Consider the following 13,935-nt stretch of genomic DNA (forward strand, 5'->3'; position numbering starts at 1 on the left):
CATTGGTGCTCAGGGATGCTCAGTAGTTGCTTAGTGCGTGATGTACATTGTGGCTTGAAAAGGGAAGAGTGGGAAAGAGTAAAGGAATGGAGTAAAGAGTAAAGGGAGGTGGAGGCACTTTAATAAGGAGGGCTAGAAACTTGGCGAGGGTCTCGAGTTTGTTCAGAGAGAGCGAAATGACAGAATCTGGGCGGACGCGGCTGGGTTTGGCCTAAAGCGTTGACCGACCCGGCACACTTCTCCAAGGGCACTTTGGAGCATGGCTGAGCATGGGACCGTACCAATTATGTAGATGTAATGAATGGTATTGATTTGGATGGAGACGCAAAGCCCTGCTCCAGATGGTGCAGAATTGCTAGACTGGGTGGAGGAAGGGAGAGGATCTGCCCATGTTTTGGCCTTCATTCCCTATCTCCGCAACAGCGATAGTGGCCTCGTTCCCCATAAAAAGACCAGGGTCATGGTCCATGCATTTGGCCCTGGCAATGATGGGTTATGTCTTCTCTACGCAGGGCGAATAAGTTGTGCACAATTATTGGTCTCTTCTATATTAAAACAATCCTCATCTAAAATTCATTTCAAATTCACAATTAAAAATTTATCTGGATAAAGCAGTGTGCCAGAATGAATGCGCCCAGCAACGCACATCCCACACTTTAAAACAACCCAAATAGAGGGGGCTTGTCATAAATATTTTTGGTGGATCGAGGACATCGGCACGTGGATCTCAGTGTGAAAACATGTGGGTTTGGGGGTCCCTGCCTTTATGGGTACTTGGTGTGATGGGACTTACGAACTGTGTTTAATTTGTCTTTCTTCTCTGTTTTCTTTGGTTTCCTTCCCCTTCTTTGGCTCCATGGTTTTCCCATCGTCCCCTTCTATATTCCCTTATATTCTCCGATTGTGCGACCCACCTAACCTAACCATAACCCTAACTCTAACCCACCTGCGTCTTGTCCCCTGACTTTCGGACTCAGGCAGCGGAGTTGGAGGGGACCTTGGCACCCCCAGAAGATTTCAGAGAGAGCCCACCTTTGGCTTGTGCCCCAAAAGAGGGTGCCCACCCCGATCATCCAGAAGAGCCCCCTGAAATGCCAAGGGAGTGCACAGTAAGGCTTGTCGTATGCGGAAACACAACACCGACCCCAGGTTTCCCTTCGACTATTCAAACCCCAAATCCCACCCCGGTTTTTGGTGTTGCATAATAAATCTGGGGGGGAAAAGAAAGGGAATATCAGTAAATAACAAAATAATATGTAAATAACATCTGGAATATTAATATACGCCAAAGGAAAAATAACTGCAATGCTAACAGTACCGTGGGCCCTTGGTATCCGCTGGGGTTTCGTTCCAGGATCACCAAATCTGTGGATGCTCAAGTCCCATTATGTCCAATGTCACCGTAAAATGGTGCCCCTTATCTAAAATGGTCAAATCCAGGTTTGCTTATTGGAGCTTATATATTTCGGGGAGTATTTTCAAGCCGCGGATGCTTGAATCTGTGGATAAAAAATACCTGGATATGGATGGCCAACCGTACTATAGATTACAGGACTATAATAAAAGAACAAAACGAGATAACTATACAGTCGGACGAAGCTTAGAAATGCAAAGAGTCAAAGATATGGGGCGGATAGGTGTTGTAAAATGAGATAACAATGACAAAGATACAGGTTAATGTAAGGGTGCGGAAAAAATGTGTAGATACACACATTTTATATTTGCGTTGGAGCAATCGAGGAAGATGATAGTAAACCAAGAGTAAGTAGTGAATATAAGAGTGTTGGTGTATAAGGAGAAATGGACAGTATGCATTTAAAACCAATGATCCTTTGTCACATTGGTCTTCTCCGCTGCTTTCGATTCACGCTCCCTTTCTTCTCATGCTCCTCCGATGCGCAGATCAAGCACTTTTTGAAGGAAGATTCGGAAGAGGCAGAGCTGGTCCAGTTCCTGGGGGACTATTCTGCGGAGGACACCTTCCGCCGGCTGGATCCCAAGGAGAAGGGCCAAAGTCCTGTCCGGAAGCCCCCCGAGATGTTCGCCGGCGTGACCGGGGCCAGGACCCTTGCGCAGGAGGATGCTGCCGTGGAAGAGACGGAGCCCAAAGCCTTCCACCGACCCCGGCCTCTCGACCTGAAGCAACAGCAGCACATGGCCGCCCCGACGCCCCCCAGTCCTTCGCGGCCCAGAAGCCCCTGGGGCAGGCTGGATCCCTACGACTCGGATGAGGTACCACAATCCCCCATTGCCCATCTTCCATTCCGGGGATGTCACTTGTTGTTGCATGCCTCCGAGTCATTTTACAGCAGTAGCAATAGCATGTACATTTCTGTACCACTTCGTAGTGAACTCAGCACTCTCTAAGCGGTTTGCAATGTGTGTAAACCAATGGCCCCCAACAAAGTCGGGGACTCATGTTACCAACCAACAAAAGGATGCAAGGCTGAGTCCACTTCGGAGTTGTCCTGGGATCGAACTCACAACCTTGTGGCTGCAGGACCGGCATTTGACCGCTGCACTGATTGCGGGGTTTCGTGGCAAGATTTTGTCGGAGGAGGTTCGCCATGGCCTTCTTCTTCGTCTGAGAGAGTGTGACTTGCGCCCAAGGCTGCGCAGTGGCTCTCGCGAAACTACAATCCCTGGAGTTAGTATATATAGGATTAAGCCAGGGCAGTTAAAGTGGTGCTAACCTGTATATGCTTAACTATAACTCGACATCATGTATAAGTCGAGGGCAAGTTTTGGGGCCAAAATTATGGATTTTGATATGAACCGTGGATAAGTCGAGGGTAAAATTTAGGGGCATATAGTAAGAGATCTAAAGGATGAAGCAAAGCAAAACAAAGATCTTATAGAATCCCAGCAGACATAACTCTTTGTGCTTAGTCTTAAGGCTGGATGGATGAGAGGGTAAAGGGAGTCAGTGCTTCACATATTATACTATTGCTTTACACCAGGAGATGGTTCCTTCTTTTAAATAAGAGTTAAAATACAGTGCTTACAAAGGATTTTGCAATGGATTGTGTGGCAGTTGCAAATGCCATCGCTTGTGCTGACGTTTTCCCTTTCTTTCTTTCTTTCTTCTCTTTCCATCCAGGACGATAAGGAATATGTCGGCTTTGCCACGCTTCCCAACCAGGTCCATCGGAAATCGGTGAAGAGGGGGTTTGACTTCACCCTCATGGTTGCAGGTATCCAAAAGGCGGCAAGATGGGTTTTGGGGGGATATTTACAGCTAGGATTCGAACCTTGGTGCCCCAAAGTTGGTGTTCAAACCACACTTAGTGTCATAAATATGAATGCAAAAATATGCTTATCTCTTTCTTTCATCCTTTCAAAAGTGCTTGACTCTAAAGGCCTCCGCTGTTGACTGTTTCTCTCCTTCTCTGTTGATCTTCTCAGGAGAAGCTGGGCTGGGAAAATCGACTTTGGTGAACAGCCTCTTTCTGACGGATCTCTACAAGGACCGGAAACTCTTAAACGCAGAAGGTAAGGTGCGTTTCTGAACCGTCTCCTCCCTGGGAGAATTGGTCTGTTGGTTTCTTTTTTTCCCCTTGCATTTGATGACACCGGAAAAACAGTTGCACTTGCAAAAATTACACCTGTGGAAGAATTACACTTGCAAAACAGCCTTTTCCCCTTCTATCCTTCTCCTTTTCCTTCCCTTCCCTTTCCTCTCCTTCCTTCCTTCCTTCCCCATTTCCTTTTATTTTCCCTCCCTCCCTCCCTCCCTCCTCATTCCTTCTCCTTCCTTCCTTCCTTCCTTCCTTCCTTCCTTCCTTCCTTCCCTTCTCCTCCCTTTTCCCTATTCTCTCCTTTTCTTCCTTCCTTTCCTTTCCTTTCCTTTCATTGACAAATTTTAATTGTAATGTGTTAATAATTCTTTTTTTGAAGGTACGGGGATATTATATGTACAGTGTATTGTATATTGGGTTGATTTTTAGATGTAAGCCTCTTTGATTGTTTGGCAACAGAAAAGCGGGGTATAAATAAAGTTGTTGCTGTTATTATTATTATTATTATGTCCCCTTCTACTCCCTTCTCCCTTCTACTCCCTTCTCTCCTTTTCCTTCCTTCCTTCCTTCCTTCCTTCCTTCCTTCCTTCCTTCCTTCCTTCTCCTTCCATCTTCCCCTTCTCTCCCTTCCTTCCTTCCTTCCTTCCTTCCTTCCTTCCTTCCCTCCTTCCTCCCTTCTTCCCCTTCTCTTCCTTTCCTTCCTTCCTTCTCCTTCTCTCCTTCCTTCCTTCCTTCCCTCCCTACTTCCTTCCTTCTCCTTCTCTCCTTTTTGTTCCTTCCTTCTTCCCCTTCTTTCCTTTTCCTTACTTCCTTCTTTCCCTTTCTCCTCCCTTCTTCCCCTTCTTTTCCTTCCTTCCTTCCTTCTTTCCATTCTCTCATCTTCCTTCCTTCCTTCCTTCTCCTTCTCTCTTCCCCTTCTTTCCCCTTCCTTCCTTCTTCCCCTCCTTCCTTCCTTCCTTCCTTCTTTCCTTCCTTCTTCCACTTCTCTTTTTTTCCTTCCTTCCTTCCTTCCTTCCTTCTCCTTCTCTCCCTCCCTCCCTCCCTCCCTCCCTCCTTTTCCTTCCTCCCTCCCTTCCTTCCTCTCAGAACGGATCCTGCAGACGGTGGAGATCACCAAACACGTGGTGGACATTGAGGAAAAAGGGGTGAAGCTCCGCTTGACCATTGTGGACACGCCTGGCTTTGGGGACGCCGTCAACAACACCGAATGGTAGGTATCCAATCCAGACAGGCCTCCGCAACCCTGGGAAGGAAGGAAGGAAGACAAGAGGAATTAGCCTCAGCAGATTTACTGCGGAGCGACAGGTTGGAGAAACAGCGAGAAGGGAATCCCATTAAGGCCTGCGTCTCTTCTGGCTTGACCTTTGGGTGGGAGCCAGGAGCCAGGATAAAAATAATGGACAACGGCTCCATGGTTCCTGGGAGGCAGCGAAATCTCTTTTTTGCAAAGGGTTTCTTCTCTCTCCCCTTTTCCCAAATTACTTGAAGAAAGAAGAGACTGACCCACCATTGCCTTCCTCCCTTTCCTTGCATTTGTATTATTCCGCTCCTTTCTTATGCCAGCAAAAGTTGCAGAAGAAACCTCAGTCTTGGAACCCAATAGAAAGATGTTCAGGGTCTTTGAAAAAGCCTTTTTTCCCGTCCACAGCTGGAAGCCCGTAGCGGACTACATCGACCAGCAGTTTGAGCAATACTTCCGCGACGAGAGCGGCCTCAACCGGAAGAACATCCAGGACAACCGAGTCCATTGCTGCCTCTACTTCATCTCGCCCTTTGGACACGGGTACGAATTCAGCAGGATCTCAAGCCCTTTCCAGTTTACAGTGAACCTGTCATAGGGTTTTCATGGCGATGTAGGGGCATATAGCAAAGGATCTAAAGGGCGAAGCAAAGCAAAACAATGTCAAAGAACCCACAATTTTCTTCTTCTTCTATATACGTGTATATATATATTTTCCAGGTTGCGGCCGCTAGATGTGGAGTTCATGAAAGCGCTCCACCAGCGGGTTAACATTGTCCCCGTCTTGGCTAAAGCGGACACCCTCATGCCCTCGGAGGTGGATCGGATGAAAAACAAGGTGAACGTCATTGAGAAATTCATTTGAGAAAGGCAAAGCAAGCCAGATGCATGGTTCCCGGTTTCCTAGGGTTCATGTGGGGTGGGGATAATGGGTATTGTTGGCCATGTGTAGCCCCAGATGCGTAGTTCCCTGTTTTCGAGGGTTAATGTGGGGTGGGGATAATGGGTATTGTTGGCCATGTGTGGCCCCAGATGCATGGTTTGCGGTTTCCAAGGGTTAATGTGGGGTGGGGAGAATGGGTATTGTTGGCCATAGGTACCACCACTAAATAGGCCTTGTGCTAGAATACCGAAAGAGGGGACCTTAGGTGCGTTGATCTCTCCAGAGGACCTCAAAACCCAAATAAGACTAGAAAGGCGAAGGCCATTTCGCAAGTAGACTATTTTGCTACACGGCCGGTTTCTGGTATGTCAACCATGGGACTCCTTTCTCCTTTTCTCTAGATCCGTGACGAGATCGAACAGTTCGGGATCCGGATCTACCAGTTCCCAGACTGTGATTCGGACGAAGACGATGACTTCAAGCTTCAGGACCAGGCCCTTAAGGTGAGCTGGGAGAAGAGGAGGAGGAATTTGGGTTTGGAAGGCTTAGGATTGAGATCCCATTGAATTCTGGCTGAGCAGGACTGGGATGGAAGGGTTTTCGGAGCCATGAGACCAAAAACTGGCACCCATCACAGTTTGTTGCTATGCGTTTTCAAGTCATTTTGGACTTATGGCGACTAACCTATCGGCAGAGCAGAAGAGTGTGCCAACCAAAGCGTGTGCCAACCAAAGCAACAGGGTTGAATCCTACCGGTTGTAAATCTCAGGCCTTGGTTCCTCCTCTCTGGTCCTTTCAAGGAGAAGGAGGAATCCCAGGGTGAGAACACTGCCTTGGAAAGAGTGTGTCTGCATACGCACATTTCACATTTCCTACACATGGGCATTTGCATTTGAATGGTCTGCCTTGTAGGACTGCGTTTGATGCCCAACTGTCTCCTTCCTAATGGCTTTGCCAAAGAGCGCCGCTGCTAAAGTTGGCATCTACCTCTGGTCCTTTAGATTTTTGAAACTTCAACTCCCAGAATCCCTGAACGATGAGCATCTGGACTAGGACTCCTGGGAATTGAAGTCCAAAACATCTGGCGGCCCAAAGGTTGAGCACCACTGTCCTACAGCATCCCGGCCTCCTCTCTTTTTCCATCCCTTGACCCAGCTCCTATTCATTGGCCAAGGAACCGACTCAGCGCAAGACAGCTTTCTCCTCTCCAAATGTTTGCAAATGTTCCAATATGCACCAGATTAAGTTGGCATATATATATATAGCTCACAGACACACTTCAGGGCTGGGCACCAAGCCCTAGCGGCAAACAGTGGCAGCTGGTGGCTCTTGCGTCATGTTTCTAGTTTTGGTTTGCTTAAAAAGAGCCGTCCAATGTGCTGAACAGTGCACATTGCGCATATATACTCCCAAATAAGAGAAGGTGTGATGAAGGCTACCATACAAAATGCCTAAGAAGACCCTTGTTCTCTTTTGCAGGAGAGCATCCCTTTTGCTGTGATCGGCAGCAACACGGTTGTGGAGGCCAAAGGCAGGCGGATCCGGGGTCGGCTCTATCCGTGGGGCGTTGTGGAAGGTTATTATTATTATTATTATTATTATTATTATTATTATTATTATTGACTTGAAGGCACATGAACACATACAAAGGAGCAGTCAGTCCACGGTTCTGCAAAACTAGGTCCAGCATCTTGGAAAGCTCCATGAAAAGTAGCCAGAACTCGGAGTGGATTTGCAAAGGGTAGATTGAAATTGGAATGGTACTGAAATGTATGGAGGGCAAGGCTTGCCAGGATGATGGACATCAGGTCATGTCAAATCCTTGGCTCGGGAATGCAAGGGCCCTGAAGTGGTTCCTGCATTAAGCTATTATCCAACACAAAAGAATGTAATACAGGACAGTTGGAGACAGTAAAAGAAAGACATATAGATAGTGGTTTGATCGATGGGTATCACGAGGGGCAACGTAGGTCAGATGTATGAATGACCATCTAATAAGGATGAAGTGGTGTACCCTCATCCCTCCATATTTGTGGATTGGATATTTGCGGATTTGATCATTCATGGATTTGATGACTATGTTCTCTCTAGGAACATCTAGGTCCTCCAATGCAACTCTGTGGTCCACTTGAACGAAAAGTTGCACCGAAAGACCTAGAGATTATTCCTAGAGAGAACACTCAAACCCTAGCGAATATGGACAAGTATATATGTTTAAATCCATGTGTAACTAATGAAATGTGATTTGTAGTTTTCAGATTTTGAGATAGCTCCCTTCCTTGGAGTCGAACATCCTTTGCCTTTAGTTAAAATCCCCCGTCTCTCCCCTTTCCCAGTGGAAAACCCCGCGCACTGCGACTTTGTCAAGCTGCGCACCATGCTGGTGAGGACGCACATGCAGGACCTGAAGGACGTGACTCGGGAGACGCACTACGAAAACTACCGGGCGCAATGCATCCAAAGCATGACTCGGATGGTGGTCAAGGAACGCAACCGGAAGTGAGTTGGGGGAAACACCACGGTGGGGGGGGGGGGAGAAAGCGCAAGGTGTGCATGCGTGCGAAAGGTGGAATCGGGGCGGGAAGGAGGAGTTTTTGTAACCGTTTTGTCGCCTCCTCCGAACCGCAGGCATGAGGAGGGAAGGCGGATAAAGTGTTCTTAAGAGACCGTCCAGAGGTGAGGTGTCAGCGCAGAACATCCGAAAGGAAGGTTAGCACAGATCTTTTTAAAAAGAAAGAAATCCAGATATAATCAAGATTTTTATGGCCCTCGTTCCAAAGCGAGACGCTGGAATTTTATGGTTGCTCCCCAGCAAAGTAAACCTTTTGCAACTGGAATAAATGCATGCAAAGCGGAATCCATTAGCTGTACGTTGGCATGCCTTGGCAAAGGGATCGGGGAAGGAAAGGCACCGCGGAAGAGAGATGGTTTGGGAAATTAAAAGGAGGCGCATGCTGAATTGTGGCTGCACTCTCTAAACATACATGCGCAGGTCGAACGCAGAGTTGAGACTGGCATTTCTGAAGCAAGATGCTCCAACGGTAGATGAACGTTTGGTTAATTTCAGCCAAACGTGCGCAATTCCATCTATCCTTGGTCTTTTATCCATTTTGTAATTGGCGGTTAAAGCGATATCGAATGGCACTAAGTCCACAGTATAGATATTGCCTTTGAGTTCTCCTCTTAGGAGTTTACCACACTAACGAAATTCCGCTGAGAAACGGGATTTAAACTAGATTTAAGGATAGGGGGATTTTGCCAGCGGGATAAACTGCTTACAGTGAGAGTGTTGCACCCAATAGCAGCTGCTGGCTCTCCGTCAGCTGAGTAGCGGCGCATCTACTCTGGGTTTTAGTCCTCACTTTAAAAAGCACTATCCAAGGGAAATAGCGTCTGAGCACCTTGCATGGGTGGGCCAAGTTCGGGCTAAAACCAGAGTACAAATCCCTTCTGATGTGGGATGCACCCACCGTCAATGGAGAGGTGTGTGTGACATGTTTGGGAATGTCTTGGGGCACGCTTTCTCTTTCTCTCCCATACCTGTACCTTCACTTTGGGTACCTGGCGTCGAATCTAAGCTTGGTGTCTCCGTTCCCTTGTTTTGCTCCGCTTGCTGCCGCTGCCGCCTCCGCAAACGGTGTTTTGGGGGAGAAGGAGAGACTCCTCGTCCTTAAGGCTCTGCTGCAGCGACTGTTCAATGGAGTGAGTCCTCTTTTCCAAGCAGTGGCCGCTGGGGACCCAAGCGGCGTCCCACCTTCCCCTTCTCCCAAAGCCACTGCGTCTTGTCAATGGCTTCTGTGCATTTACATATAAAGTGTTTTATTCCCAATAACGCCGGTTGTCCTTCTTGGTCCCGTCTTCTTTTTTGTTGGTGGGAGAGAGGGGTGCACATAGAGTCGGGTCTCGCATACTTCCAGACATGGGCTCCAGTGCCTTTGATGGTCATTTGGTGATAAGGAGTTTCAATTGGCGTAGCAAAATTCAAACGCAATGGGCGGCCATGGGCAAGTCGCACTCTCTCAGCCTCAGGGGAATAATAATAATAATAATAATAATAATAATAATAATAATAATAATAATAATAATACATTTTATAAAGTGCATATGAAACATAAGTGAATGTTGCATTTTGACTCGGGTCCTGTCTCCAAGATGATGTACAGATATGGAAACACAGATACTTGTATAGTCACATATATGAACATATGTGCAAATACAGGTATTCCAAAATTGGGGGGGGGGGGGGGGAATCCCAAATACCTTTGGCCCCAAGCATTTTAGACAAGGGAGACTCGACCTGTATTGGAAAGGTGCTATTGAAGGGACAGGAGTGAATGGAAGTGACTGCTCTTTACTAATTCCATTTATGTTGAACCTTTCCACCATTATGTTGCATGCAACCCTCTCTTCAGGTGGTTGCATGGAGGATAAGGTGAAGGCGCATGATTGTGAAACACCATCTCAGGGACATAAATGTGTTGCTTTTCTCACCACGGTTCCTCTTCATCCTGGAGAGAAGTGACTAGCGGGGCACCAAAGGGAGCATCTTCACAAATGCCTTGGATTTAGTGCATTTAGTGGTTGGCGGCTGGCCCTCAAATGGGCAATAGAGAGACGTTGACTTCCCGAAAAACCATTCCCAGGTAGAGATGAGAACTGGTGGAACTGGTTTGCTGGTGCATGAATCAACCCAGCAACCTGACTTCTTTTGACTGTCTTTGTGGGATGCGGAAAGGAGGGTATGGCTGTGAGGGCTGTCATGGTGAGACGCCACATTTCCATGTCTGTCACTCGGTGCGGTAACTCACCTGCACCCCATTGACTACACAATATACAGAACCCTTTATTAATGTTACTTATAAACTGTAACACCAATATATGTCACTTCATGTAATGGCAATAGTTGTGACATAGAAAACTAGCAAAATTAAAATTAGACCTTTAAGTTGCAATATAATGTGCACAGCCTCAATGTCTGTCCAGTACATACTGTATATACTGTACTGTACATATATGTACATACATATATATACTGTATATGACTCATGTCATGGGTTATAGGAGACTGTTCCCTGACGTTTTCCCCAGGATCTTTTGGATTGAACAATGCTGTCAGTCTATCCATTTCTTTCATTTCCAACCTTTTCCGTTTTCCAAGGGTTGGGGTGGCAGAGGTCTTCCGGGGTCCATTTTTCCTGTGGTCCTGAATTGTGAGAGATCCGACCTGGATCACAACCGCTGTCACAACCACTGTAACTGAACATATGCCTTTCGTGGCAGCGGCGGTAGCAAATCTGCTTTGGGTTTTATTCCGAACCAAGAGTGGTGGCGTCTCCTCCTTTGGATGGGGATGCTTTGATTGAGAGTTCCTGCATGGCAGAATGGGGTTGGACTGGATGGCCCTTTTTGGGGTCTACTTCCAACTCTATGATTCTAGAAGGTTTTGAATCCCATCCCTTTAAGTGGGCCTGGCACCTTGGGTCTTCTCGGTCTAAAACCCAGAGCGGATTCTCTCCAGCTCCGAGGATTCAGGAGCCGCTAGTCGCTTCTGTTCCGGCCGCTCGCCGCTCGGCCTTTGCTCTCTCAGGATGCTCCTTGAGAACATAAGACAACGGCCCCGCTGGATCGAGACCCATAGAAGAGTCAGAGCTTTTCCTCCTGCGCAAGAAATCCCATAGGAAGTCCTCCTTATGTAGGTAAGCACTCCTGGGTTGGGTTTAGATAGTTGAAAGTAGCGCAAGACGCGGCTTCTGCCAGACACGCAAAGCTTCCCTTCGCCTTGCTAACTTTTCCCTTGAGTAGACCCAGTCGCCTTTGTGTATTTAGAACCGAGACGGTAATCTTGCCAGCGAACAACCTTAATGACTCTAAATGCAGCGATCTGGCATTTGGAAGCGCATTGATACACTATGAGTAGAGCTTGAGAAAATCCCTTGGATTGTATCTCCCAGAATCCGCTGTTCATTCTGCTCAAGTAGTTTTTTTGTGGGGTTTTGGGGGCTCTGTGGCCATGTTTTAGAAGAGTTTATTCCTGGTGTTTCGCCGACATCTATGGCTTTGGCACCTTCAGAGAATGCTGGCATGGAAGAGAGTGGGGGATTACGACTGGGAACAATGGTGGCTTATACTGGTTGCGAGAAGTGCAAGACCGCCATTGAAAACGCGGTGGGATTAAAAACACTCTCCAAAGTGAAAATGTGATTAAATTCTCAGTGCGATTGAAACGTCCGCCTTCTCTCTTTATCTCTCTCTCTCTCTCTCTCTCTCTTTCATTTGTTTTTCTTTTTGAACATAGCAAACTGACCAGAGAAAGCGGGACAGACTTCCCCATCCCGGCCATCCCTCCGGCGCCAGACGCCGAGACGGAGAAGCTGATCCGAGAAAAGGACGAAGAGGTGAGTTTTAGGTTTTTACAAGGGGGAATTCTAACAGAACCAATGGTGGTTCTTGTATCAGTGGATTGGTCGACCGACTCCAAGTTTTGGATAGCTTTAAGAGCTCGGGCCTGGAGTGGATCCAGTATCTTTCTGAAATGAAATCAAAGAATGTGAGACAAAGAGTCTTGGATATCGAGGCCCCAAAAGATTTAGCCACTCTTAGTAAGGCAGGCAACTTAAAATGGCTGAGCCAATATAAACGGACCTTGCAATGAGAAAACTATCTAAAAATTCAAATGCCAAAACACCCGAGGGAGGCTAGATTCAATGCTATGGTTAGATATGGGAGATCTAAGGGCATCCCTTACAATGAGCGAACCTGTATCTGTGGAGTCCATGCAATTGAGGACATAGCTCACATACTATTTAAGTGCAACTTGGATCAGCTGTTCCTTTTCCTTTTTCCAGTTGCGACGGATGCAGGAGATGTTGCAGAAAATCCAGCAGCAGATGGAAGACGCGCACTAGCCCTCCCTTGCCTTCGTCCCGGCGTCCGTCCTTTTAACCGTCCTCCATTTCTCGCCCTTTTCCCTCCGGAGACGCAAGATGTTTACATTTTTCACCCCAGCCATCCGGCCTCGGCACTCCAGAACTCAGTTTCGTTCCTGCACCTTAAGCTCCCCTTAGATATTTATATTTAGAGAGAGAGATGTATTATATTCTCACGTACATTTGCTGCAACCATTGCCTTACAACCAAAGCTGGCCGCGCTTAACTGAAGAAACGCGACGCTCACCCCAGCGCCAAAGATTTTGACCCGAGACCTTTGTCTTTCCCCACATCTCCAGCCACCAGAAAGCCATTGCTGTGACTTTGGGTCTGCAAAGATGGAGGATCCCTGAAGACACTTGGGGAAAGTGTGGTGGCAAGATGGCAGATGCGTCTGGTTGTGTTCCTGTGGCCAAGCGCAAAATGATGACTGCGATGGCGCCAAGGAATCTAGAGGACCCCAATGGATCTCATTGCGGATGTCCACCATTTTGTGTCTGGTTATGGGGAGACACTTTGGTGATCCTGTCTTCTCCCCACAAAGCAAAGGACTTCAGAAACTTCCATGAAGGGAATACCATTATACCAACCTCTTTAGCTCCCAAAAGAGCATATGCAACAGTTCCTAAAAGGATGCCAGCTTGTCTCTAACAAGATACCAGTCGTCTGTCCATGTCCCTCCTTCTGTTTTGTTCCTTGTGCAAATACGCCTGGCTTGGGTTGGCAAGTGACCATCAAATCCGGACCTGTTGCAAATGGACATCTTCCATGAAACCTGAGCAAACCCTCTTCTGCCTTTCAAGAAGGTTCCTCATCTCATTGCATGATGGTGCGCCACACTTAGGGCCCTGCTCTTGTTGAAACTTATATCTCCAGCTTCATTGAGTGCGCATGCAGAGGACACATAACGCATGGAAAGGATGTCCTGAAGAACATGGAGGAAGCTTGTTCCCTGCTATCCCAGAGACTAGGACATGAACCAATGGATTCAAATGAGAAGAGATTCCACCTGAACATCAGGAGGGACATAGTTTTTTGTGGCTTTTGGGGGCTATGCAGCCATGTTCTAGAAGAGTTTATTCCTGACGTTTCGCCAACATCTGTGGCTTTGGCATCCTCAGAGGATTTATCCTTCCTATATGCATGCTACAGTTCTAGTAGGTGGCGTTGCCAATACCATCCCTATGTTCTGCTCCTCTGCCTTTTAAGGCACTTTAATATGTACGTACCCGCAGGTGATGCTTTACTTTCACAGCATAGAGAGGAACATTTGCACTTGGCACAGCGTCTGCAGGTCAAACTGTTGTTAATTATTAATTTATTATTATTATTATTATTATTATTATTATTATTATTATTATTATTATT

General features: G+C 47.1%; 1 protein-coding gene across 4 annotated transcripts in view; it reads left to right on the forward strand.

The window, feature by feature from the left end:
• SEPTIN4 (septin 4) overlaps window positions 1–13,929 on the forward strand; it is a 30,414-nt gene extending 16,485 nt beyond the window's left edge. For 2 of the 4 annotated variants that reach the window (XM_042442464.1, XM_042442466.1), the window contains 11 exons: window positions 1,903–2,232; window positions 3,101–3,194; window positions 3,406–3,492; window positions 4,605–4,728; window positions 5,167–5,301; window positions 5,479–5,596; window positions 6,043–6,144; window positions 7,121–7,217; window positions 7,978–8,140; window positions 11,937–12,036; window positions 12,487–13,929. In XM_042442464.1, the coding sequence (XP_042298398.1) occupies window positions 1,903–2,232; window positions 3,101–3,194; window positions 3,406–3,492; window positions 4,605–4,728; window positions 5,167–5,301; window positions 5,479–5,596; window positions 6,043–6,144; window positions 7,121–7,217; window positions 7,978–8,140; window positions 11,937–12,036; window positions 12,487–12,546 (1,410 nt within the window). In that variant the 3' untranslated portion in view covers window positions 12,547–13,929. Of the gene's footprint in view, window positions 1–977; window positions 1,110–1,902; window positions 2,233–3,100; window positions 3,195–3,405; window positions 3,493–4,604; window positions 4,729–5,166; window positions 5,302–5,478; window positions 5,597–6,042; window positions 6,145–7,120; window positions 7,218–7,977; window positions 8,141–9,295; window positions 9,536–11,936; window positions 12,037–12,486 lie in introns of those variants that run through there. The other 2 variants (XM_042442462.1, XM_042442463.1) reach the window with 2 other exon arrangements.
• The last annotated feature ends 6 nt before the right edge of the window (window positions 13,930–13,935 follow it).

Source organism: Sceloporus undulatus, chromosome 11, assembly GCF_019175285.1.
Source record: "Sceloporus undulatus isolate JIND9_A2432 ecotype Alabama chromosome 11, SceUnd_v1.1, whole genome shotgun sequence".
In the NCBI taxonomy this organism is placed as follows: Eukaryota; Metazoa; Chordata; class Lepidosauria; order Squamata; family Phrynosomatidae; genus Sceloporus; species Sceloporus undulatus.